This window comes from Lepisosteus platostomus, chromosome 4, assembly GCF_059453375.1.
Source record: "Lepisosteus platostomus isolate fLepPlt1 chromosome 4, fLepPlt1.hap1, whole genome shotgun sequence".
NCBI lineage: Eukaryota > Metazoa > Chordata > Actinopteri > Semionotiformes > Lepisosteidae > Lepisosteus > Lepisosteus platostomus.
In genome coordinates, this window is record NC_142614.1 from 70392097 (window position 1) to 70417282 (window position 25186).

The 25186-nt window shown below is 42.0% G+C and overlaps 1 protein-coding gene across 8 annotated transcripts in view; it reads right to left on the reverse strand.

Moving 5' to 3' along the window:
* Positions 1-25186, reverse strand: part of kiaa1328 (KIAA1328 ortholog) — a 47615-nt gene that overhangs the window by 17066 nt on the left and 5363 nt on the right. For 7 of the 8 annotated variants that reach the window (XM_088630528.1, XM_088630529.1, XM_088630533.1 and 4 more), the window contains 6 exons: positions 15140-15303; positions 8857-9455; positions 5600-5710; positions 4344-4519; positions 3711-3816; positions 177-224 (listed from right to left, as the gene is read on the reverse strand). In XM_088630528.1, coding sequence (XP_088486654.1) covers positions 177-224; positions 3711-3816; positions 4344-4519; positions 5600-5710; positions 8857-9455; positions 15140-15303 — 1204 coding nt within the window. The remainder of the gene's footprint in view (positions 1-176; positions 225-3710; positions 3817-4343; positions 4520-5599; positions 5711-8856; positions 9456-15139; positions 15304-25186) is intronic. The other variant, XM_088630535.1, reaches the window with a different exon arrangement.

Below are 25186 nucleotides of genomic sequence, written 5' to 3' on the forward strand. Positions count from 1 at the left end.
TACACCTGCAGTGCGACCGCCTCCAGTGTAGTGTATCCCCTTCTGTAAGTGTACAGAGCCAGGTAAATCAGCAGAATTGATCTAAAATAAGTAGCGCTAGTTCGATCTATCACTAGAAGGGCAGGAGGGGAGAACTGTACACACTAAATCGTGCCATGTGTAAAAGAGACACTTACCTCTGTACCTCTCTGTTTGTGCGGCGGCCAGACGTGGTTTGTTCGGTCCTGGAACAAAGGCGAAAGAAAAAAAGAAGTCAAAAGAAGCATGGGGAAATAAAATGCATGTTTAGTATCTGATGTGATTTGACATCAGAATACAGACACTGTAAAAACCAACCAAATAGCTTCAAACCTGTAAAAGGAGAAATGAAACTGCTTGCAGGGTGTGTTCAATTACGGTTTCAACATTTAAAAACACGTTTATTTTTTCCCCCGTTCAGAGAGAAACGTGCACTGTTAAGACTGTTCGTGCGTCGTAGCTGAAAGCCAGCAGGCAGTGGGATGGGCAGTTGTTCAGAGTACGTCACCTCATGCATAGGAACGCACTCTGCTGTCCACGCACTTGTTCAAACGAGCGCTAATGGGAAATATTATGATCTCAAAATCTCAGGGCTAAGTGCATGTATGTTATGAGAATGAAGCCTGCAAATCTGATGCAACATCAAGAAACAAGACATGTAGCGTTCAAATAAGCACTATCTGAGCTGAAGCAAGGGAAATTACTTTAGTGACCAGTGCGGGAGCCACTGCTAATGCACATGGAGCTTCGTACTGTGCTAGCCTTTAAATTGCAAAAGCAAGTCAGCTACACACAATTGGTGAAGAACATATTCTTTCCATAGGTATAAACCTCTTGTCAAATATGTGAGGCAAGAATCACAATACTGCAAGAAATGGCACCTCCTTCCGACAATACCTGCAGAACTAATGATATAGAGAAAAATGTCCAAAGCACTCTGGTAGAACATGCAAAAATGAGTATTTTGTACTGAAAATGAATGAAACTACAGATGTTGCTGACAAGATTAACATCACGGTGAAAATGCTGCAATTATTTGAAATGAAAATGACATGTCTGCTTTCTCCACAATGGAAAATGTTATGTCTGAAAACAGATTGGCTCTTGACGGCAATGTTAAGGAAAACATCGTTAACCACCTTGTGTCATTCAGAGCGCAGTTCTTGATTATTTTCCACCAAAGGCTAAAACGAACAGCTGGATCAGAAACCCTGTGGGTGTTGATGTCAGTGCACTCCCGCTGACAGTTTCAGCATGTGCAAGAAAGAATTGTGACTGGAACTATCATGCGACGAAACATTGAGATTTTAAAAGACGTTCTTTATTGGACTTTTGGATACAAAGATGAGTACTAAGAACTTTTGATGTCAGGAGACGTGAAAAAGCTGCACACGGATTTCTGCTTGCTTCTACAACAAAGAAAAACTGCTATATAGAGGACGAATTCAGACGCTGTAATAATAGCAATACCTCTGATAATAAGAGCTGCAAAACAACTATCAGTTAATAGTAAAACATTATATGATCTCATGCAAAATTAAAGATAATTTAGTGATTTGCTTAAGGATACTATAAAGTGAATAAAAAATACAAAAGGCTCCTCTCTGCCTGACAACTAAACACAATCTAAATTCGCAACACGCAAAAAGTGCTTTAATGATGCTTTCAGAAAATGTATAAGAAAACGCAGAGTAAAAGCATGAACACTAAAGGAGCAATGAGTGAAATCTAAGGTACAAAATGTCTTTGAAATACACATTAACGCAGTTGCCCCCCTACCATGCTGTTCTGAGCTGCCTGCAGTTTAATTTCTGGGAGACTCAAAAATACAGGCAGAACTCTAATGACAGAAAAACAGACGAACATAGCCCTCATCAAATGATCGATCAGTTAAATCGCTTCACTGGCTCTAAAATGTTTTAAGTCACTCTGAGTGTCTCATTTTAATGTCCTCTACTAAGGCTTTTTTTAAATCAAAATCTTCCTCTTTAGATCTAACAAACCTGAAAAGGTGATATAATGTGATGAGAATTCCAAAGATTATAGAAAAGCACCTGCCTCCTCACTGACAAAAACAGGCTCCAGATGCGCTTTTATTAACTAGACCTCCAAGATCTCAAGGTCAAGCCCTTGTTCTCTCTAGACTGGAAAACTGCAGCTCTCTTCCAGCTTTTGAAACATACTCTCTGCAGTTCACTCAGGATTCACTCCTCCTCGCTTCCCTCTAATAATAATGATTGCTTACACTTGCTTTACAATTGCTTACACTTATATAGCTCTTAATCTTCTTTAAAGGAAATGGGGACTCCCCTCCACCACCACCAGTGTGCAGCCCCACCTGGATGATGCGACGGCAGCCATAGTGCGCCAGTACACTCACCACACATCAGCTATCAGTGGGGAGGAGAACAGAGTGATGAGGCCAGTTCAGAGAAGGGGATGTCCCCATCACTATACTTGGGCATTAGGACCCACACAGACCGCAGGGTGAGCACCCCCTGCTGGCCCCACTCACACCTAATCCAGCAGCACCCTCAGTTTTTCCCAGGAGGTCTCCCATCCAGGTACTGACCAGGCTCACACGGAGCTTCAGTGGGCTGCCAGGGTGATATGGTTGCTGGCTATAGCAAATGGTTGGAGCCCATTTCTGCACTTTTCACTTTCTATATCTGCCCAGACCCACTTTAAGACTCAACTCTGTTCCATCCTATCTCCAGTCCCTGCCTTCTCCACCATACATCCCTCATCTGCTTTCTCTCTTCATTATTAGACATCTGTCTGCTCCCTCGTACCCCTGTGGTGGAACCAGACTGGAAACAACAGGGCTACACTAGGTCTGAGGACCCAGCAGAATTTCAGCCTGTATCCTCAGAGACTACCTTCAGAACGCATGATGTTTCATTGCAACATAGGTACACTGATAACTGCAGAATGTACTGTTAAAGCTTTTTTAGTAATTTTCTGTCTTTGTTTTGGTCTTTGTGATATAACTGTACTAAATTATATTTTTGCTGTATTTACTTAATAGCCCTTTTATATTTCACTATTTGAAGACACCTTGGAGAAGTCTATTGTAATACAATTGATCACACAAGTAATGGATTTAAGAAAGACAAATCGAAAATGGATGGATTGTCCAAAACAGCTTAAGATCTGGTGTAAGGTTTAGAGCAAACAGAGTAAAAGCAAAACTTACTGAAAAGCCTGGCCAGCACCGCTCGAGAGAAAGGAAAAGAGGGATGCACTGATGTAAAAGATGTGAAGGCCGGTTTATAACAAGAGATTTTCAGATCTCATATTTTATAACTGAGATTTTTTTTGGACTACTTGCACGACCGAGCATTGCAATATCGCCACAAGCCAAAACAAAAAAAACAAAAGCTCAATAAGTAAAAAGAACAATTATCCATCAGAAAGGACACCTTAATATCTAAAGTTTGCTTTTATGTCAATCAACGCCTTTCTCAACAGTAACACACCACACCTCCTCTTGTATAGGTGACCCACCAGCAATGCATGCACGTACAACACCAAGTGCATTTAAGCCTTTGGTCCTGCAGTATATTGAAGCAGCTGGATAAATTTCGGTGCTGCAAGTGGAGAAAGTTGCATCTCAATAACAGAAAAACATTTTTAACCGAGAGCAATAGCAAGGGACCTGGTGTGTAGGAGTCACTGTAAGAGATGTTTACCAGGGGTTTGGTTGCGCAGGGAAGAGGGCAGTGGGCATAGGGGCTGTCTTGCTGTGGTCCAGGCCTGGAGACGTAGAAGCATCCCTCCTAGACAGAGCTGGGGCCCCTATCGCAAGAAACGGCAAAATAACTGGGTTAGTATGGGTGAGGCTACCCAACTAGCTACACACAATTATTCATGGAAGACTCTCATAACATATTACTCAATTAAGGTACAGACCATTTAAACATCAAAGTTAAACTGCTGGCGAGATGAAATTGTGAACAGGCTCTGCTCGTCGCAGCTTCCAGTGTCACCAAAAGAGAGCTCGTGAGCTTCAGCAAATCACTGTGCTGCTACCCTTAACAAGCCTTGCCCTAAATGTATTTAATTGCCTTCAGCTTTACACCTTTAACCAACTTAAACCCACGGCCTTTACATCTGTCTCCGACAACGTTATTCTGTAATCAAGAGCCCAAAAATAAGGGCAAGCTTTAAGCAGACAGTAACCTAACAAAATGTATTTCATATAGCTTCAGAGAGTACAAGGAAGAATAAGAACCCAGAAGGATGTGAGGATGAAAACTAAGTAAGACTCAGGGTAGCTCCTAGCTGTGTGCGAGTGCAGGAATCGCTGTGCAGAGTCTCGTCACCTCTAGAGCGGCCCAGACCGTCCTTCGCTGGGGCTGCAGGCTGCTCCTCCCACGACCTGCTCCACCCAGCCTGCGCTCCACCCACTCCATTCACCTTCTCAACAGCAGGGGGAGCTCTTCCCTGCTGCTCAGCCAGCAGGGCGCCGGGGAGGAGCGCAGCCTCAGGTGGAGTCTGCCTGGGGAACAGAGCAGACCGAGTTCAGCCACGTTACTTTATTGCCTTCACGCAAACCGAGTTTACATTGAAATTAAACTTTTGCAAGGAAAGAAACATTACAATTACAGAGAAAAATGTTTTCTGGCAAAAAAGAATATTCAAAGTATAACTGCAAATGTTTGTTCTCTGCATTGGAGGATGGAACGGTATTTAAAGATTTTAGCTTTCTACAGATTTACAATCTAGCACTCGATGCCACTGATAAGCATGTACAAGCAGAGTGGTCTCCTGGTACAGAGGCTGTGCTCTGGCTGCAAAGTGAGCCACGCAGAGAAGAACAGTGCTGCATCTTCCTGAAGTTTCAGCGACTTTGGAAGATCTCACTGGGAAATGTGACACTTTATAAAGAACGCTTGGCACCAGGAGACTCCGGGAAACAATCACCTGCCATTGCAACACTTTCCCTGATTTCGTTGGCCTGAAATGAAGATTGGTATTCCTTTCAAACAAATACAGCGGAACAGCAAACCCCGGGAGAACTGAATAATTCAAGGCTTCCATCTGACTAGATCTTAAGGGAAGGGAAATTTAAGCACCTTTAATTTCTCCTAATTATGCCAGATTTGCACATTAATTGCTGCTGATCATTAAGCAACATTAACCACAGACAGGCTGTCACCCTCGTGATTTCAGTCTTTGCTGTTTCTTTAACCCAATACATTTCCTTCCAAAAAAAAAAGCAAAAATGTGTTTTATACAACCAAGAAAGATGGCAGCCAAGAGGCCAGTGACCCCAACTTGTGTACCAAGCTGTCTTTAAATTCCCCTTAGTCATTTAAATTCTGCTGAAATTAAAATTGAAACCAAATGAGTATGAAACCACAAAGCTACCTGGTAACATTAAGATTAGGCACACAGTTTACATTATATCTTCAGGCTGGCACAATTACTTACTGGCTTCACCTACTGTTAGTACCACTGCAGAAGTGAACCTGGTGATTCAGGCTCAAGTCTCAACTTACTCTACTCAGAGTATCTACTGAGGCAGATCCATGCACATTTAGATGCCTTCAAAACAAGAAACAAACTATGCCCTTACCTGGGTCTCTCAGTGGAGGAGGTGTCTGTTGCACAACCCTGTTCCCCTGTCTGAGTCAGTAAGGCCCCACTGATGGTGTCCTCCAGCTCAGCCACTGCAGCATCCTGAAACCTGAGCACAGAGCATCCCTATAGCACATATAGCACAATCCTTCCAGCACAGAGACCGAGCATTAATCCCAGAGAGCTGGCCAGGTTCCCCTTGGGTTCACACAAGCCGGCTTGCCTAAACTCTTCCCTTCACCTGGTCTGCTGTGTAAGTGGGGCAGCTGTGGCAGAACATGGGTGCTGATCTTCAGTGGCAGAGGAAGTGGGCTTGCTTTGTGATAAAAGGTACTATTACAAACTCAAGAAATTAAAGTACGCGACAATTAATTAACTCAAAGAGTTGGTAAAAGTTCTCACACATTGAGAATTTCAATCCCTCTATCACACGCACATCCTTTCTTTTGCTTAAATAATTATATCACTTTATAATACATCTCAACAAGGCAAACTAGACATAAGTAACTATGATTAAGTCTATTATTACAATAATAATTAAGCAGTAGCTAGTGCATCTAGTTTACCAATCAAATATTACTGACATATCAATGAGTTGTTTCTCATAATTACTTATTAATTTCACACTTCCATAAAGATAATAGGCAACTTTTTGTACTACAAAAAAACAGATCACTAATATTTCCTTACATTTATATAGTAAAAAATGATGCACCAGCAGCACTACACAACAGATCACCAATAGATCAGGTGGAGGAGTGAGAAAGGTCAGACTCTGCCCACCCAAAGGGGAAACTGGCCAGAACACCACGGTACGACCCCCTACTCTTTCTAAAAGTGCCGTGGACCTTTAACTACCAAGCAGTAATTAGTTGAACATCTCATTCAGAGGACCACAGCACAGTGTCCCTGTTCATCACAATGGACCAGAGGAAAGAGAGCCAACTAGGGGTTAACCACACACAGCAACAGCCTGGGTTTACATGAAGGTCTCCTATCCCAGGACTGGCCAAGCGGGAGTCCTGGATTTAAGAAGTTCACATCACTGATTTCAAGGCCTAGAATGCCAGGTATCCAAGTACACTCTTCCCTCCCATTCCTCAACTTTCAATTACCCTGAGGGAGTTACAGCCAAAGCTCTCAAATTTGTATTCGTACAAATTGTCGTGGAAATTTAACTATCAAGGAAGCCACAAGAGAGAGTTCTCACCTGAGTAAGGTCTTTATTTCAATATTGCAATATTGGGAGCCCTGCTGCCACTTCGCAAAGACTCAATTTGTTACAAGCAGTACAGGGTTTTTATAAGACGTTGCGCTGTAAAAAAGCTCAGCGCTTTGTCCCTTCTAAAACTTCCCCTTTCCCCAAGACAAAACAGATTACATCATAAAGCGAGAGAAGAAGCACTAGATTTGTTATTCAAAGCTTATCAGTTACTTTCGGCTAATTCTAACGACCCAGACAGCATATATTGTTTTGGTACATTGTCTTCTAAAGTAACCTAAACGGTGTACTTTGTCGACGCACTGTTTCCTAAAATTCTGCACGTACTGTAGCACAGCAATTACATCCTTGAAATATATTCTCTAAAAGCACCAATATATTTTTTGCAAAGCTCTGTACATTTTAAGAATCAATTTACTTATTAGATTTCCACTTCAAAATGCAGCAGAACAGTGGCACATTCAATATAATTCACACTGCACTGATGCTCGAGCAATCTTACTCACGCTGCTGGAGTAGAACATGCCACCCGGAATGTCACGCAAGCCGCACCAGCTGGCCATTTGATCAGCGCATGTGGGCTTAGCCTTACAATCCAAGGAGTCAAATATTTCAGTTTCCAATTCAAGTCCATCTGTGCCTGCCAGCCCGCTCAAATTTCCAGTCAACCCAAGTCAATTAAAAATAGCCTTCCTTGGCCCATCTGTGACTGAGCCACTCATATATAGGTGCTCTTTTTTTCCAGATTGCCTATAAACCAAGTGGGATTTGATATGTTTCGCTGCTGCAAACGAATTTCAGTGAACAAACACTGCATCCTTTTCAGATTGCGAACATGGCAGCAAAACACATAAGTGAACCGAGGCAAGAAAACATTCATCATATGCATCGAGTTATACTGATATTATAAGATACAAAACCGACTGGAAATCAGATTGAAAAGTGACCAAATTATGTTCATTTCAGGAATATGGGCATAATCCTGATGAGCAAGAGAATCCTGCCTTTCAAATCATTTTAAATGATTTAAATTTTAAATAGATCAATTATATCCAACACTGAAAATACAAAAATAACCAGCAGCAACTGACTTCTTCAATGTTTTTGAGTTTTGCACTGAATACTCAAAGACACTTTTTCGAAGTACCACATCTGTCATTTTTCCGCAATAAATGAAAACTTCCTTAGCCCTAAGAAAATGCCTGCATCACCCCCTGACCTTGTCTGGATAACGTCTCATCATTTTTGCAGCCAGCCAGTCTCTTTAGATTTCCTCCTTCAGAATGTTTCCTCACCACCCTCCCGGTGCCGAAGATTTCTCAATCTGCTACCTCCCCGCAGAGCTGAAGCCAGAAAGCTATCTCCTGACCAGAGTACTAGAATCACGTCACAGACTCAAGCCCCAGCCGGAGAACTTTGTGGGTCCAAGAAGAAAGCCGCACATTAGCGAGCAACACAGTGACTCCAGAAGTTACAAACCTCCCTCAGAATGGCAGCTTTAGCACTTTCAAGCTGGCAAAGTACATCGCAGACATTTTATCAGCAGTACAGTGCATCTAATTGAGCACAAATACACAAAATTGATTTATTTAACATGAATATGCCAAAGAAACCGCTCATATGTATTCCTTTGAATATTTCCAAAAACGTACACAAAGGCGCCCCAGGAATATCGCATGGAAAAAGTTCTACCTTACCTACTCCAGGCCTCGATCCACACACAGCTCTTCACTAAGACAGCAGGGTTTGTTTAGAGAAATATTCAAATCAAAGTAAACCCTGTAAAAATATTTTAGCTTGTGTTCATACTCTCCCCCCCCCCCCCCACCACAGGACAGACGCTTTAATTGAAATTGCTAGAGCATTCATTTGAAATGAACAGCCTGAACATTGCATGAAGTATGGACAACCAGGTTACAGTACGGTGGTCTGAGAAAACAACACAGTAACTGTGCAAACGCTTACTCTACGAAAACCTTTTTTTCTCTGCACCCTATTCGTGTGATGAAGTGGAAATCTCAGTTTTCCCCCACCTCCTGTAGTCCAGGCGGGACTGCTGGAGCTGTCTGTGCTGGCGGAGCAGCTTCTCCTCCTGCTGGGCGAGGAGTATCTGCAGCTTCTCCCTCTCCACCTCCAGCTCCATCTTCTGCAGCAGCAGCTTCTGCCGCCTCCTGTCCCAAGGGCTCTCCCCGGGGCCCGTAGCGTGGCGGTCCAGAGCTCTCTCCTGGCCCCCCTCTTCCTTCTCCACCCTGCAGCGGTGAGAGCAGGGCCCCAGGCGGGGCTCGGTCGACCCCGACCCTCTGGGGGCGCCATCGGTGCAGTTCTGATCCTGAACGGGCCGTCCCGGCCGAGGCACGCTGCCCCCCGTCTGCGGCCCCCAAGCCTGTCCTGGGGGCTCCTCCGCAGGTCCACCCCCTTCCTGGCCCCGCGATGAAAATGGAAGGTAAAGGGCATCGCCTTGCCTCCCACTAGTGCTTGACCGGTGCTGGTCTGCGACAGAGGAGGCCCCCAGGGTACTCGCCCCCTCCGCTCCCCTGCAAGCTGCCCCCCACCCTGGAGGACGCAAACCAAGATAGGACCCATCCAGAGCCACACCGGGAGCAGGAGGAGTGCGGCGCTCATCACAGGGGGGCTGAAAATCCAGAAGGGAAAACCAAATTGACACGGACAGTCATCAGAAGAGCTTTCCGGACAAACTCGGATACAGATTAACCACCTTTTCCTAAGATTGATATTGAAATACCCAGAACAACTTTGAACAAAAAAAAATCAGATGTAAGAATGAAAACCTTGTTCTTGGTTTACAGATGATAAAGCACCTGTTTCATGAGATACGATTCACGAGATTTCACAAGTCTACTGGGAAACCCCTTACTGATATTATAAGAGACAAAACACGAGAAACGATATTCGGATCGCATCAAAAGAAAGTTTAAAACCTACCAGACACAATGGAATCCATGTCATTCACAAGGATAGTTGAAAATGGAACTTAATGGTTTGAAAGTGTTCTCAAAACAGGACTAAAAGAAGGATGGCTCCCACTGCTGACAAGTTCACTGGGTTGTGGGAGTCTGCAACAAGCTGCCCAGCCGTATTGTCGAAGCCAATACTCTCGTTTCTTCCCTAAATGGCTGGTTGAGATCCCTGGATCAATTAACTACTCACAGCGCACATGCGTTTAACAGCTAACTGCATGCACCTCTGCACTCTGCTGTCACGTATCTATTGCTCTGTGTGTTTATCGTTCCGTACTACCCATTGTATGTTGTTGTGCTATGTTGTGCGTGATGGTTATTCTTGTATGATGTCTATTGTACCGCTCATTTCCAGAGAGAACGGCGTGAATATGAATCCCAACGTGCATGAACGTATGGCAAATAAACTCTTATCCTATCCTACCAAATGGTAAAGATGGGCCGATTGGCGTCCTCTGGCTCGTATATTCACAGGGCTCATTAAAAAGGGTTTTCAAGATAATGTACAACTTACTGAACAAGAACATTGCTTTCCTGCTTCGTCATCTTTGTCTGAGGGGCGGTACAGAAAAAAAAATTGTACTTACGGCACTGTAACACACCGACTGCCACTGAACCAGCCAGTTTACTAAAGCATCAGCAGGAGGTTGGCTATCCATGCCCCATTCCTGATAACTGTGAAGTGCCGCTGCCCCACTGTTGTGCCGCCCATAGAATTGAAGGCAAGCATGTATGACTGGCCTAAGAGAGCCTAGTACAGGACACTAGGCTTGTTTGGTTCACCCCTGACATGAAACATCAGGTTAGCGCTGTCAGTCACTCTGGAGCCCTAGCAGGCAGAAATGAATTTCCGGCCTTCACTTAATAGCAAATTTCATTCCACAGCTGAATAATAATTTTAAAAACGCCATCCTCCAGAGGAAAAAGCTGCCCTCATTTAGAGGGCTACCTACACACATTGCGACTGGGAGTAAAATTACAGACAGGCAGTAGTGACGGCATGTCAACTGCTCCATCTGAAGTGTCCTGGGGACTAATAAGACAAATGAGTGGCTGTTATCCTGCATGCTAAAGTGTTTAAACAACCCTGGGAGGGCAAGCTGGCTTCCTGACTCTGCACGTCGGCATATCCCTGCGTCTGCTGCTCCTGCCGCTGGGTTGACAGGTTTGCACTCCCCCTGTCTGGGAAGTGGCTTGTGAAGAGCAGCCTGGGGATAACGCCGGATTTTAATGAGCTGCAGTGGAGTACAAAAGAAGAGTGTTCGGCTCCCCTGCTTGGTTCACAGCCAAGTAAATAAGGTGAGGGTGCACCGATATCTGCCGCGCGAGCTCACCTTCACCCGTGCAGCTGGAAACGACAACTACAGTACAGCGGAGGGCAGGTATGAGGCGAACAGCTGAGGGAGCACTGCTGGGAACAGGAAATGCATTCTATAGGGTTACCCTGGGGTTTCACAGTTTTCCCCACTCTGTTCTTTAAACTGGCTTCGATAAAGTTCTATCACCCATTTGCAAATATTTATCCAAGTCAGTGTACGCGCATGCCTTGGGGTGATCAATCGCCTAACCTTGATTTTAGGATTTAACGTAATGCTTAGATGTTGCTCGAAGACGTCTTACAGCACAGTTTACTGATGCATTTTAAGTTACTCAAGTGGCTTGAGGAGAAGGGCTGTTAGGTGCACTGGCTTGCTGGCAAGAGGCAGCCTGGCAAAAAAAAATCAGCACGCAGCATATCACATATCACAACCCAGAGCAACATGTACAGTATGTGTTGGTGAACTAGGGTTATAAAACTTAGAAGGAAGCTGCAATCACTTCAGGCATTTTCAGTCCTATAGTGACAAAAGGTTTGTAGATCAAAGGGTTTGTCTCCTCATTTGCTGTTTCACTGCATGAGACGGAGAGAGTGCAATTCATACAGAACTACAACCTATTTGATCTACTGCAGCAAAGTTTTGGTGTCAGATTTGTCACCGGGAAGATAAGAAGGTTAGATCATGAGAAGGATCACTGCAGAGTACAGGAGTAAGAGAGAGAACTAGGCACTGTGACCTAGCAAACAAGAAACTTGGAGGTGGTTCCGAGAGGAGTGTTGTTCAAGTTTTTACATCTCTGACCTAACAGGCAGTTAGTCAGTAACTGACAGAATAGAGTCTCTTGTTACGCTAGCCCAGGGCCAGCCCATGGCCACAACTTAGACTGGCATATTTCCAAACCTTACCTTACCGTACATACTAGTGACTGAAAAGCAACATTCAATTTCTGAAACCTGTTTATCACAAATATAAATATAAATATAAATATAAATACAGAATACTGAATGATCAAAAGATGAAGTGAGGACGCAATATATTCATTCCTGAAACAGTCTGTATAGTTCACATACTATCACCTCTTAAAATCAGATCAAAAATGACTTTAACAAGGCTCAAAGTCAACTTGATCAAGTAGGTAGCTACAACAGCATGTGTAGGCAGCAAAGGAACAAGTAAAAGTTAATTCCATGCTGAAAAGAAAAGAGACACAACCTTTCAGCTGTGAAGCCTTCTTCAGGTGTGAGGGAGAGAGGAAAACCTGCAGTTGACAAAGCAAGGGAGAACTAAAGACAGTAGTTGAGAGGAGGCAGGAGACGGAGAGAAGCAGTATCGGCACTCAGGTGGTGTGAGGTCGTGAGGTGAAGAGAGGTAGAAAGGATTAGAATGAAAGGCGTCTGTCAGGGGAAGATGTGCTCCTAGTTTCAGGATAATTTTGGTTTCGGATGTCTTTCTGCAAATGGAGTTCTCAAACCGCTCAGTGAGGACGCAGACAGAGAGATCAGTATGATCATGGCCGTTAGAAGATCCTCACAGCCCTGACACGTTCCCTGAAACAGTCTCCCTGTATCCTTGCTGTTTTACCAGTGTAGATAGCTGGGCATTTTCTGCAAGATCACCCTGTAAGATGGGGAAGTTGTCGTTAATGGTCCTGGGGATAGAAAGGGTGTTAGGGTGGCAGGGAAGCACCAATGGAATGCAGTTGTGAGTCCGGGAGTTTTTAATTGGGTTGATGATCGGAGGGCTATTTTTGGCTATTCAAAGTCAATTTAGGTATACTCACCACTCTTTTTACCTCTTTACCATTTACAATTTTTTCCTTCAAAATGTCTGATTCACACAAGCATCATTTAAAATGGACACAAAGCTGTTATATCAGTCAGATGAGCTCAAATGCTTTTTAATAAGGCATGTTTTTAATTTCTGGTTCAGAACAACAACAAAAACAACCTGCCTCCTTATGAAAATTTGAATACAATCACATCTGAGCCCATTTTACACTCTGCTAAATAAATTTTACTACTGATCCTGCATTACACTGTCTAAATACTGTCTAACTATCTGAATGTCAAAGAGTTTTTGCAAACATTCAGATTTCTGAGGGTACAATGCAAATAAAGTTGCACACCGGAATATTAATTTAATAAATATGACTAATTACTGATCATGTTTACCAAGAAGCAGAGTGGCTAAGTGGCTCTACATGTGAAATAAACTTTCTGTGAGAAATGGATAAAGGCAGTGATGGGGTATCCAGAGTCTTTCGACCAGTAAAGGTGATCACCCCCGTGCAAACTGAGCTCTGCGATTCCAGGTATTAACCTGGTCAATAGGTGACGCGACCAGGACTCGACAGGCAGTGGTGCACAAGTGTCCGAGAGCCGCCGAAAGGAAGATGAGTTGCCCAGCGGTCTCTCGGCTCGCAGTGACAGTGGCCCCTACGGGTAGGCAATGCAATCTGTTGGGGACACACCCCTCCTCCAATCAGCTCTGAACCTCCAGGACAGGGCTATACTCTCTGCGATGTCTTCAAAGGTGGGCCAAGACTTGAAAAAGTCACCTATTCCAAATAGTGGGCAAACAAGAAAGAACTGGGAATTCTAAATAAATAAAAAAATAGCCGTCAAGATATTTTCTGTGTGTAAAGTTGGGTACTAAAAAAACACCTACAATTTTGGATAACCTGTTAAGAACAGGATTAATAATGCTCATAGCTTTAGCATTTTTATGTCCACCAGTAGCAAACATTCAAGGCCAAAATTCCACTCTTAATTTAGCTTCTCCCTCCCCCCCAACACCCAGTAAAATGCACAGGACAGGGACAGATACATACAGACAGCCCAGGCAGATTGAGAGATTGATGCACCTCACACAAGAATGTGCTGCATTTAAATTTCTAATGTTATCAAGCTGTGCTACTAATGTGAGTTCGGAGACACGGCCAGGCAGTTAATCACTGCAGCTCAAAGCAATCAAGACAGGACAGCGTCTGGTCAGTGGAGAGACGCAGGAAATTAAAAGCAAAGCAACAAGCACAGCTGCACGTCCAGCAAGTCTACAAGACAAGCGACCCTCAGAAAAATGACACTTCCCTTCATCTCAAAGTCAAAGTAGAAGCTGTATACGTTTTATGGCCTCAATTTGTCATTACTGATCATTAAAAATACCGCACTGATGCACTACACTATGGATGTCTCAGAGATTCTCCCTTTGCAAGAATTATATAGTTTGAACACCGCTTTGCCATTACTATTGAGGTACATCACAAAACAGATAAGAAGAAAATGTGCACTAACCTTGACTTTGCACACTTAACCACCTGTCGACTTTAAAGCCCATAAATAAAATCAAACAACTTCTAGTCCAATCTAATTTAAGTTCGTAAAGAAAACACATCTCTGCTGCTTTCCCGAGAAGTAAACTTGGCAAATATGCCAACTACGTAAATGAGCCCCAAAGCCTGAAAAACAATGCAATGGTACTAATGAATTGTTTCCAGGCTTGGTCATTTAAAATGGCACAAACATAACTCTACTCAAGCATGGAAATGCCATCAATGCCTGCTATTTAATTAGGTTTAATCATTTCTGTTCTAGACAGGACAGCTATCTTGACGAGTCAATTCCAGATGAAAACTAGACGGAAGGTCTCAAGTTTACCCTACAATCCTAGGTATGACAGTTTCTCTCAGTGCCTGGTGAGGCATTCAATTGAATAATTAGTTTGGGAATTAATCACTGATAATCTCATTGTGACAGAAAGGAATGTAATGGAAAAAGAACTATCAAAAATCTAAAGGCCAAAAGATAAATCGGATGTTTTCAGACACACCAGTCTGGGTATAGTGGCAATAAGCAACTTGTTCTAATTATCACAGCCTCTTGGGGAATTTTTAACACAGAGGGCAAAACGTCAAATAAAAACTATAAGAATACACAGGAAAAAAAAGTATCAAGAAAACGAAAATATTCTTGGAGAACATGGATAGTTACGACAAGACCAAAGAGAAACAAAGATCTAACCTGTGGAGAAGGCCGTGGCAAGGACGCGGGGCAGCTGGCCTGCTGGTGGGACTGTGAGTGGCTGAGCTGGGAGAGGGAGCGGTGGAGTTTCTCCTGCTGCTGGGAAAGGTACTGCTGATAGAGGGCAAGAAGCTCCTGACATTCCCTGTACTGCTGCTGCAGGCGTGAGGAGGAGTTAAGGAAAAGGACAACCAGTGCGAGTGACTTAAGAGGCAATGGAAATATCTTGTTTAACCCATGCTTCCGATTTTGAACTTAGGAAAGATACCAACACAATCCAGTCTCTCAATTTCATATGACTCCCTAACTGCTGATAGCTTTCCTTTTTCATTTAAAATCTCAGGTTCTCTAAGGCACACTGGTGCATTCTGTTAAGCGGACTGACTGGTGACAGTTTCACCCCTTTGGTATTCCTCACGGTCAAGAAAGTCTTTCACAATCACCTCTTCTGCAGGTTTAGAAGACAACCCAGAAGGTCAATCCAGGAATAGCCAAATAGCCTTTCGGGCCTGTGTTCCCAAGTAGAAAAGGTCATCTTGGAGTAATGATCTGGTCCCTAACACAATGTTTCTGATGTTACCATTTAACCTTCTGGTGCTGTTGTTCTATGGTTTTGAGGTTGTTGAGATGCTCACAGCAGGATCCATCCTCCACTGGAGCTGGATCTAGGCAATAGCCTTCCATGAGCTGGTGTTGACATAGTACGCCATAGTATAAGACAGCTGGACATCCACACAGCTGGCAGCCCAAAGACGTTCACTGATCACTGACACAATGCACATAGTGTTTGATTGTGAGAGGAAACTAATGATTTTTTCCTTATCCTCTATTAAAAAGAACTTTCACAGTGCTGATGATACTCGAGATACAAGTACCTTGAGATGTTTTCTATACATTGTCCAAATCCCAGCTGTACAAAGTAAGGTAAAGATCACAACAAATTGATCTTGGTTTGAGATATGATGTCACAATCTTCAGACACCACTTTCCTCAGGGGCCCAAAGGCTGCATGTGCATATTTGAGAACATACTGGAACTCTTTCTTGATGTCAGCTATTATTGAGATATGACTTCTAAGGTGATAAGAAATATTCAACACTCTTTAGAGCCTTTCAATCAATTGCCATAGTTTGGAACTGTTCATTGAGAGCTTGATGGAGGACTTCAGTTGTTTATGCATTACACAATCACATTTTCTTGTACACCTCAGTAAAGACCGCAATGATTCCATATATATCTGGATCTTAGTAAGCATACGCTACAGCTTCATCAGCATACTGGTTTCAACGACTGGTCCGAGTGGTCTTTGTTCTGGATAGGAGTCAGCCAAGATGAAACACTTTATTTTCCATTCTGTAATTCAGCTCCACTCCAGCTTCATTATTTAGTGAGAGTGTGCCTATTCTAACAACCATTTGTTATTTAAGAGTATTTTCAGTTCACTACTAAAGCAATCAGACACAATTCAGCGCCAGTTTTAAGTTATTTTGAAATACAGCATTAAACCACACTATTACACTGAGGGAGATCTTTAGAATGCTGACATTCCCAGGTGTTTTTTCTTCTTTCTCACCATGTTGCTTTATAGATAAAACACTTCATAAGCAATACATATAGATTTGGCATTATCGCTGCAGGGCACATTCCACATCAGCCTCCTGTAATATGAATAATTATTTTAAAACCGTAAGGAGGAACACTGCCTTCAAATCCATATCAGCATGTATCCATCAGACAAGCACCCTTTGTTTCACAAATGTGACAGAGCTCACTCTTGCTGGGATTTGGCTGTTCAAGGACATCTCAATTAGATACCAGCTACCATGCAGAGAGATACTTCATCATTAGAAGAGGGTAAAAGAAAAGGGGAAAGTAAGTAATCAACATTTCAATCAAGAGAAGACTGTGGGTGTCTCATTCTCCGCGGGCTGGAGGACAGGTAGATTCCAGAAGCACGCTTCTGACAGTTTTTCTTTGAAATTTAAAACACAGACATCGCAAACAAATCTCTCCTTCTTTGATACACTTTCAATAATATTACTTACAAATGCAGTGGAGCTAACGCACTATAGTCTTGGGGTTTTTTTGGGGTGACAATCTTCCTAAAGCGCTTCAGTCCTTGCAAGGTTAAAGGTGCTACACCAAAAAGAAGAATCCAGGCAAGCAAACGAGTTCAATTACATACGCAATGGACGGCATGAAGCTCACAAGAGCCCATATTGCCAGGGCTGCAGATCATTGCTTGAGAGGACATTCCACTTAAGTTTTCAAAATTCTGCTGGGCATGCAGTTAAAAAGGAAGACCCTAGAAGGAAGTCCTAGTTAACAGAACTGATTACTCAAAGATTTTAAAAACTATTCAGCAGCACCCCATGTATCTGAACAATTACACACCAAAGTGCAACAGGATCAGACCACAAACAGAGAACCACTGCTGGCAAAGCTCACAATGAACATGGAGACACACTGTGCACAAATGAAGGGTTTCCGGGCTCTCCCCGGCTGCTGCTCTGCGGGGCATGCTAACATTGGCCTAGCAGCAAGTCTCTGCTCCACTTACCTGTCAGTCAGCACCGACTGCCATGGACGCCAACTGACAGGAGACCGAGATCACCTGGAGGCATTTACCATCTCGCCTCTCCGAGTGAATTGGGAAAACTGAGGGACTGCTCAGCCTCTGCTCTGGACTCTGTTATAGAGCCTGAACTCTTAGTCTCTATTCTCCTGTGCGTTGCTTTGAATTCCTGATCTCGCTTTGTTACATCACTGTTAGGTTATTACATCCCCCTGTGTTCGAACCTGATCCCTTGACTCCTGAACCTCCAGAGCTAAGAGCTACAACTTCATACCTGCCTGACCATCCCTCTCAGTTGCCCCCCCCCCCAGTGCTTTCACTTGTCTCCATCTCACTAGCGTCTCTGCAGGTCTCCTGCTCACCCGCACTCTCTGCTTTGTGTGCTCCACCACCATCCCGCCTGCAGCTTTGAACTTGTGCCTGCGTGACGCGCCACACTGCAGCCTGCCTAAAGTTCCCCTGGGTTTCATTCGCCTTTTGTCCTGCAAGTGGGTTTCCCATACAACTCCCAGACAACTGCTAGTGCCACTGTTAGAGTATAACGGAGTCTGTGCAGTCCTTAACCATCCCTGAATCACCCGGACAGGAGAGATGGTAATTGCCTCCAGGTGATTTGGGTCTCCTGTCAGCTGGTGTCCATGGCAACTGGTGTTGAGTGACAGGTGGTGGGAGCAGAGTCTAGGCCAATGCTAGCTCACCCCACAGAGCAGCAGCCAGGGTAAGCCTGACAGCAATCAAGACAAAGCTTCTTTAAAGTATTTGTTCTCTTCTGAGAGAGCATCTGCATTCTCCTGTTAATGCATTTCTTGCTCCATTTCCTATAATGTGTTCTGCTTTAGTCACTGTTGTTGTTTCCCCTAACATTGTTATCTGTTGTATTAACTATGCCAGCAAATACAGCTTGTGTTTAGAATTCTCAACATCTACAGGCTGGGAAGTGTAAAAGGAAAGGAAATTAGTCATGCAGAAGGCTTTATTCCACATTAGTCAAGGCCTGTGTTCGGGACTGTAAAGAACTGTTTTCTGTGTGTGAGGCAGTTCTTTATCTGGAGGACACTTAGCATATCTAAGGAAAAGAAAAGTGTACACTAGAATCACAAAAACAACTAATAACGTAGGCAAAACATTAATAACTTCAAACCAAAATGCAGATACAACCTTCCCCAAGGTCTGCGAATTTCACAGCTTCACATGATCGCTTGCAGCACAGCACAAAAAGGATTTAATCCCACTCTGAACTTGGATATTATTAATGGTGAAGCATCTTGATCCCAGAATTACTGGTGTTAAAACCTGGATTGATTCCAAGCAGAAAATACATGCTGAAGAACCATCTTCAAATTTGCTGCTTCAAGAATAAAGTATAATCTGTTATTTACAGTAATACATAGGATAGTGATTAATCCAGGTTGCCACAAATTCACCTTAAAACTAATTTCATATATAACGAGATTGTAGAAAACTTAACTAGCAGGAACCACTGCCATTTATTAACAGCAGGAGAGAGAACATCTTATAAAATGAGCATCAAAATAAATATCTATTTCTTCATGGATTGAAGACGTATGTGGACTTTGAATATTGATCAAAGGTTTTTGGTATACCATTGATTAATTGATCATTCATGACCAACCTTGATACACTCAAGCACCTTTATTGCATTGGCACTCAATCACCCAGAGAGTGAAAGAGTTGAATGAACACAGACGATAAAGTGGATTTAATCTGTCAAATTTGGTGAACAACAAAAACACAAGAACAAAATCGTCCCATTCCTCAAGGGAACAACACCTTTGCCACGAGTTAGAGTAAGGTCTAATCTACAATAAGACCATTTTTCAAGTGCTCTTATGCTCATTTGAGTCCTAGCAATCCCATTTTCCAGCAAAACAATGCACATCTTCCAAAAACGTGTGTAAACATGGCTAACTTGTTTCATGATATGACGGTTAAGTTGTGGATGTTTTTCTCACCAGACATGAGCCATATGGATGATGCGTGGCATGTCACTCTTGGAGACCAGTGAAAAGTCACGTTTCTCCACACTCTAAACTAGGAATGGGAAAGAATCTTCCACCTGGTGGCATGTACAGCTTGACTTGCTACAAGCCTGTTACCTTCTCAGTAAACCACTTGTTAATCAAACATTTATCTTCAACAGGATTATCAGCATAATGAATTTACTTATGTCAAGCCTTTTAAACAAAATGGTGAGCCACCTCCAACAAAAACAATTTTTTCTTGATTAATTTTGTGAACTCATTACATGAGTGATAAGTGTCTTTTGATACTCAGTATAGACTTCCTGTACCCAGAGCACATTTCCTTCATATGGTTTTTTGTCATTTTTTGTCTCAGTTTTGTTTGAAAATGTGAAAATGAGCCCATATTCTAAAGGTAGTAAGGGGACAACAAAGTTTTTGGTCAAAGTGCTGCTTCTGTTACTTTGCCAGGACTCAGCTAAACTCAGGCACCCCACAAAATCTATCCAGGAATAAAAAATGAAACAAGACAACTGACTGCCTGCAGAGAATTAAAAAGATAATACTACTGCAATGATAAACCTACACATCCTCATTCTTTGTTCTTTCCATCATCTATTCCTTTAGAACCATATTCACTTTGATCCACATCCCCAGTTTTTCCTACTGACACAAGAACTGCCACAAAATCACTAAAAGCACACCACTCAGGCCATACAAAAGTACATTTCTAAAATCCCCTTAACAGTGAGGCCAGGTTTCAACATGCTGGACAACATACTGTTTCCTTTTGACAGAGTGTCACATAACTCTTCAATGAAAGCCAAACAAGATTCTCTTGAACTCTAAAATCAAACTACGCATTAAACATTTTCAGACTTAATTATCAACTATTTCTGAACAAAGAAAAAAAGCGAAGCCTTTGATGGGGAAAAGTTCACCAAGTGAATATTATAGCAAAGTTTAAATGATGATCTTGGCAAACTGCAACCACATCCATTTGTGTTTGTTTAGCCTTGCTAGCTTTAGTAGTGTTCTAGACATGAGTATAAATTTGTATAAAAAGCAGGAGTGAGAAAGTTTAAGCAGCAGCTCGGGATGAAAATCAAATTCTTCTCAGGGTTGGTGTTCTTTGTTCAGTTGTCTTGCCAGGAACAAATTAAACACTTCCGGTCACAAAAGATGTGACTACTAACTGAAATAACACTGGAAGTCTGACAATAGAAGTAATCGTAAAGACAAAGAAACAACTTCTGCACTATGTAAGAGTAAATATGGAACAATTTAAGCATATACAAGCTTGGTCTTTCCACGTTTAACAGCAAAAAACTTCATTTACTACGGAAGTGCATTGCTGCCACCAAGAGAAAAAGAAATTTGCCCCCTTCTCTTGTAATTACGAGACAGCAATGATTACTTCAGTGTATTTACTGTACAACCTGTTACATTGTGCACTGAACACATCGATAAGTTACCCTGAACTTGGCTGGCACTTTTGGTTTAACGATTGTGTCAATACCCAGAGCTGCAGAATTTGTACAGATCTACTTTCCACTGGGGTTTGGTCATAATGAAATCTTGCATTTTTTAGCATATATGAACATAATCATTAAAAGCATGAGGACCAGTTTTGTGGGATTTAGAGAACAAAGCAATGATGGTTCCGTTATGAACGGTTCTATGTGCAATCATACAATACACATAGCGATATAGGTATTATATGACAATTGTGCCATCACGTGCTCACAAAGTACACAAGAATTACTCTCATAATTACAAGGTAAGTGCAAGGATTTGTTTTCCTTGGTGGCAGCAATGCTCTTCCGTAATTTAGCAATGCTCTGTGAGGATTTGTGTTTTCTAATGTCTGACTATTAAGCCGTCATGCACACTTGGATGGATAAACAAAATGATTTTGTATCCTTACAAAATAAAACGGCCTATCAACAGAATGAGAAAAGATGGCTGTGCAGATCCAAACTTTGCCTGATCTTAAGAGAAGGGCCTTATTTCCAACGTACACAAAAACAAATCTGCCTTTTGAAACCCTCTACTACATGAATGTCATGTTCCTCTTATTCGTACTTTAGAGAAGATTTAGAGATGTGGCATCTTGTTTTTCCCAAGCATAAAAAAGCCTTAAACTTTCTCAGTTCACTGCAGAGAAGAGGAATATATATACTGTAGTTATACACAGTTTTATTTGTAGCAAATTAGGGCTTTATAATCCTGCATCTTAAAATTTCTCTGTGGAAAATAGGAAGGAAAGACACAGACTAGTAATTAATTCTGATTATATTTTGTGCTTTTGAGAAGGTGTGCACTGCAAAATTACCTTGAACCCATACTATGCATAGTGTCACCTGCTCTATAAACATCAACCATCTGATCTGTATAGAGTTTGACAGTTTAAAGCCATTCAAACTTTTAAACTTTTTTCCCCCTGTATTAATGCTTGAAAGTTTAAGTGCACCGCATTGAGACCTGCATCTTCAGTTTGGCAGTCCTAGTGTAAATTACCTTAATTTAATTTGGTCTATTAAATTGTATTGCCTCGTTGCACACCAGCACTACACCAATACTTACACTGCCTTAATTACTCTTGACCTGTATTATATTGAATTTCAAACTGGCACGGCAGAAAGGCTGGGGATGGTGCACACCATTAAGAAATGACAAGAAGAACTGATTGATTGATAGAAAATTGCAAAGTCACACAATCATCCCCTGGTTGGTTCAGAACATAAAAGGATCAGGCCACTGCCATTAGCATGTTTTGTAAACACCCCATTTGATTTGAAAGCACCATTTCATCAGGTCCTTTTCATTTTGTGTGAGGAGGCTGCTTTCACTACGTTCTGCTGCCACAGAGGGAAAGGCTGTACTTCCATTAGTGGCGCTTTGAGATTTCAGAACCGCCAGCCAAAAACTAGCAGTCGCTGAAAGAGTTTTTAAGCAGGCCCGATATGATACAGTGCAAGGTTACGAAAACAACTGGATACATATATTTTCAAGTCTATGTTATTTTTTAACCAAGAAATACCTTTGGACACAAATCCATGAAAATGTTTAATATTTTTTCTGCATTTTGTATCCCGTAACTCAAGAATCCCTTACTACTTTCATTTTGAATGCCATTATAATCTAAGCACAAACCAGAAACAAAGCAGGCAGTTGAAATGAGTGTTAGCACTTTAAAGATTACCTACACCTTATAGGCTTGGATTTCTCTGCACGTTTCAAAAAGTACTTGTATTCTGCCACAGAAAATGTGAAATCTCCCTGTAACAGCCAATATCACAGAGCAAAAGCCAGTGAAAAAAAGAAAACACAAGTAAACACTGCCATCTATATGTTGCAATACATCAGTGCAGCTCAAATACCATGAAATGTACTTTGCTAGCATTTTGTATACCTTTCACAAAAAATGCAAAGCATTTTATAAAAAAAAACTAAGTGTATAAAAGTAAATTTTAAGACAGCATTTGAAAGAGCTGACTGAATTGCAAGTCCCTGACGTATGTTTTATGCTGGAACAACAGAAAAGGAAAGCATCACTGTGTTGACAGCCTCAGTTCGGAACTGGAAAAGTCTCGAGTCCACACAGCACAAATAACATGCATGTGTATAGAAATTAACAGCTCAACAATGAAATCAGGAGACAAACTGTTCAGGGCCTCACATGTCAGCAGCAATGTTTTGAAGTTTATTCTGAAACTCACAGGAAGCCACGGGGTAAGAACATAATATAAATCAAACATAGAAGACGAAAGGCATACATTAGCATTCCTGCAGGAAAGCAAAAACATACACCCTCTCAACATGTAAACACCAGCTTCAAAAGCATAGTCCGATCAAAGAGGACGCCAAGATTCCCCGGCACTTCAACTGACTCCAGGACAATAATTAGTCAACCTAAAGTTGAGACACTGCGTTACTGATTTGGGGAGCCAGTCTGCACAATTTTGGTTTAGTGAGAGCTCAGAGATTATATGAGAGAAGTTCTGCTGCATCCATTTTTTAACATCAGTGTGCAGTGTAAGCCGTGCGGCACAATAGTTGCTTGACTAACGTCAGATTTCATAGTAACTACTTTGTTGTCATTTGAATATATACAAATAATCAGAACCTAAGGCAACTTAGTTAATAAAAGGAATAACCAAAAACATCCTCACAGGATGCCACATATGACCAACTTTGTAGTTTTATTTCAGTTGGATAAGATTTAAAACACAATGAAGCAGTTCCAAACAACCCTCTTGATCCTATTTAGCAAGACCATAGATAGGCAATCCTGGTAGTGGAGGCCTTGGTGTTAGCAGGTTTTAGCTCCTTAAAAAGCTGAATGAGCTCAATAGTGGCTTAATGGGACTAATACTGCAGCCTCTCCCAAACTCTTTAGGCACTGGTACTTCAAAGAGATCTAAAAAACCTGCTGAGACTTGCTCTTCTGAACCAGCCCTCCAGGACCAGCACTGGACAGCCCTGAACAAGACAGTATGATAGACAGCATCAAAAGCAGCACTGAGGTCCATCTGAACAGACATAAAAACTAACTCAGCAGTCATTAGCAGATCATTAGTAATCCTAACAAGAGCTGTTTCTGTTCTATTCATCGATCTGAACCCAGACTGAAGAGGCTCATACAGATTATCTGCAGCTAAGTGAGTTTGTAACAATAACAACTTCCTATTCTAGAGCCTTTGCCAAAAAAGGTAAGGTAGTTACTGGCTGAAAATGACTGAGCAGGCTGGAATCTTTGTACTGATTTTTTAGCAGAGATAACTACAAGCTTAAGGGCCGAAGGACCAATTCCAGCTCTTAATGATTAAGGGGTGATGAGTGTAACAAGACAGAAAACTGAAAAAAGTGAGCACAAGAAGGCAGTGGGACTAGAATCATGTACTTTAGTGACCACTTCACATAAATGATGAGGAGATTCAAGAAAAGCAAGGTGAGGTGCACCAAGCATGAGAATACATACTCACAAGTGCAATCACAAGATACTATCCAACTCAGGGTGTTACTTAATTTTAGAAGAAAAGCTAATTAGACAATACTCTTCTGGAGTACTGTTCTCAAGAGATGTTGAATCCATTCTTCAATTTGCTCCCCACGGAATGATGACCTTGTATATTAATATGATTGTCGATGTTGCTTTAAGATAAATGAAAAATGAGACCAGCATCCCTCCATCTACATATCTATTGATGTCAATAGATTTCATGACATGCAAATGAAACTTTTATAGTTTAGCTCTGATATAAAGATAAAACCCATGGTTAAACTTTAAAGAAAACATATCCTCAAACCTAGCTGGCTGAGCTTGATACAAACAATGGCAGGCCCAGCCAAAATGTATTCTACCAAAATACTGGTATTTTTAAGATATTGGTTTAGATGGAGAGAATTGATGAAATATGGAAATAATACAAATAAACTTTGTTGTATATCCATGAACTGCTTTTGTTATTGCTTCATATTTAGGTA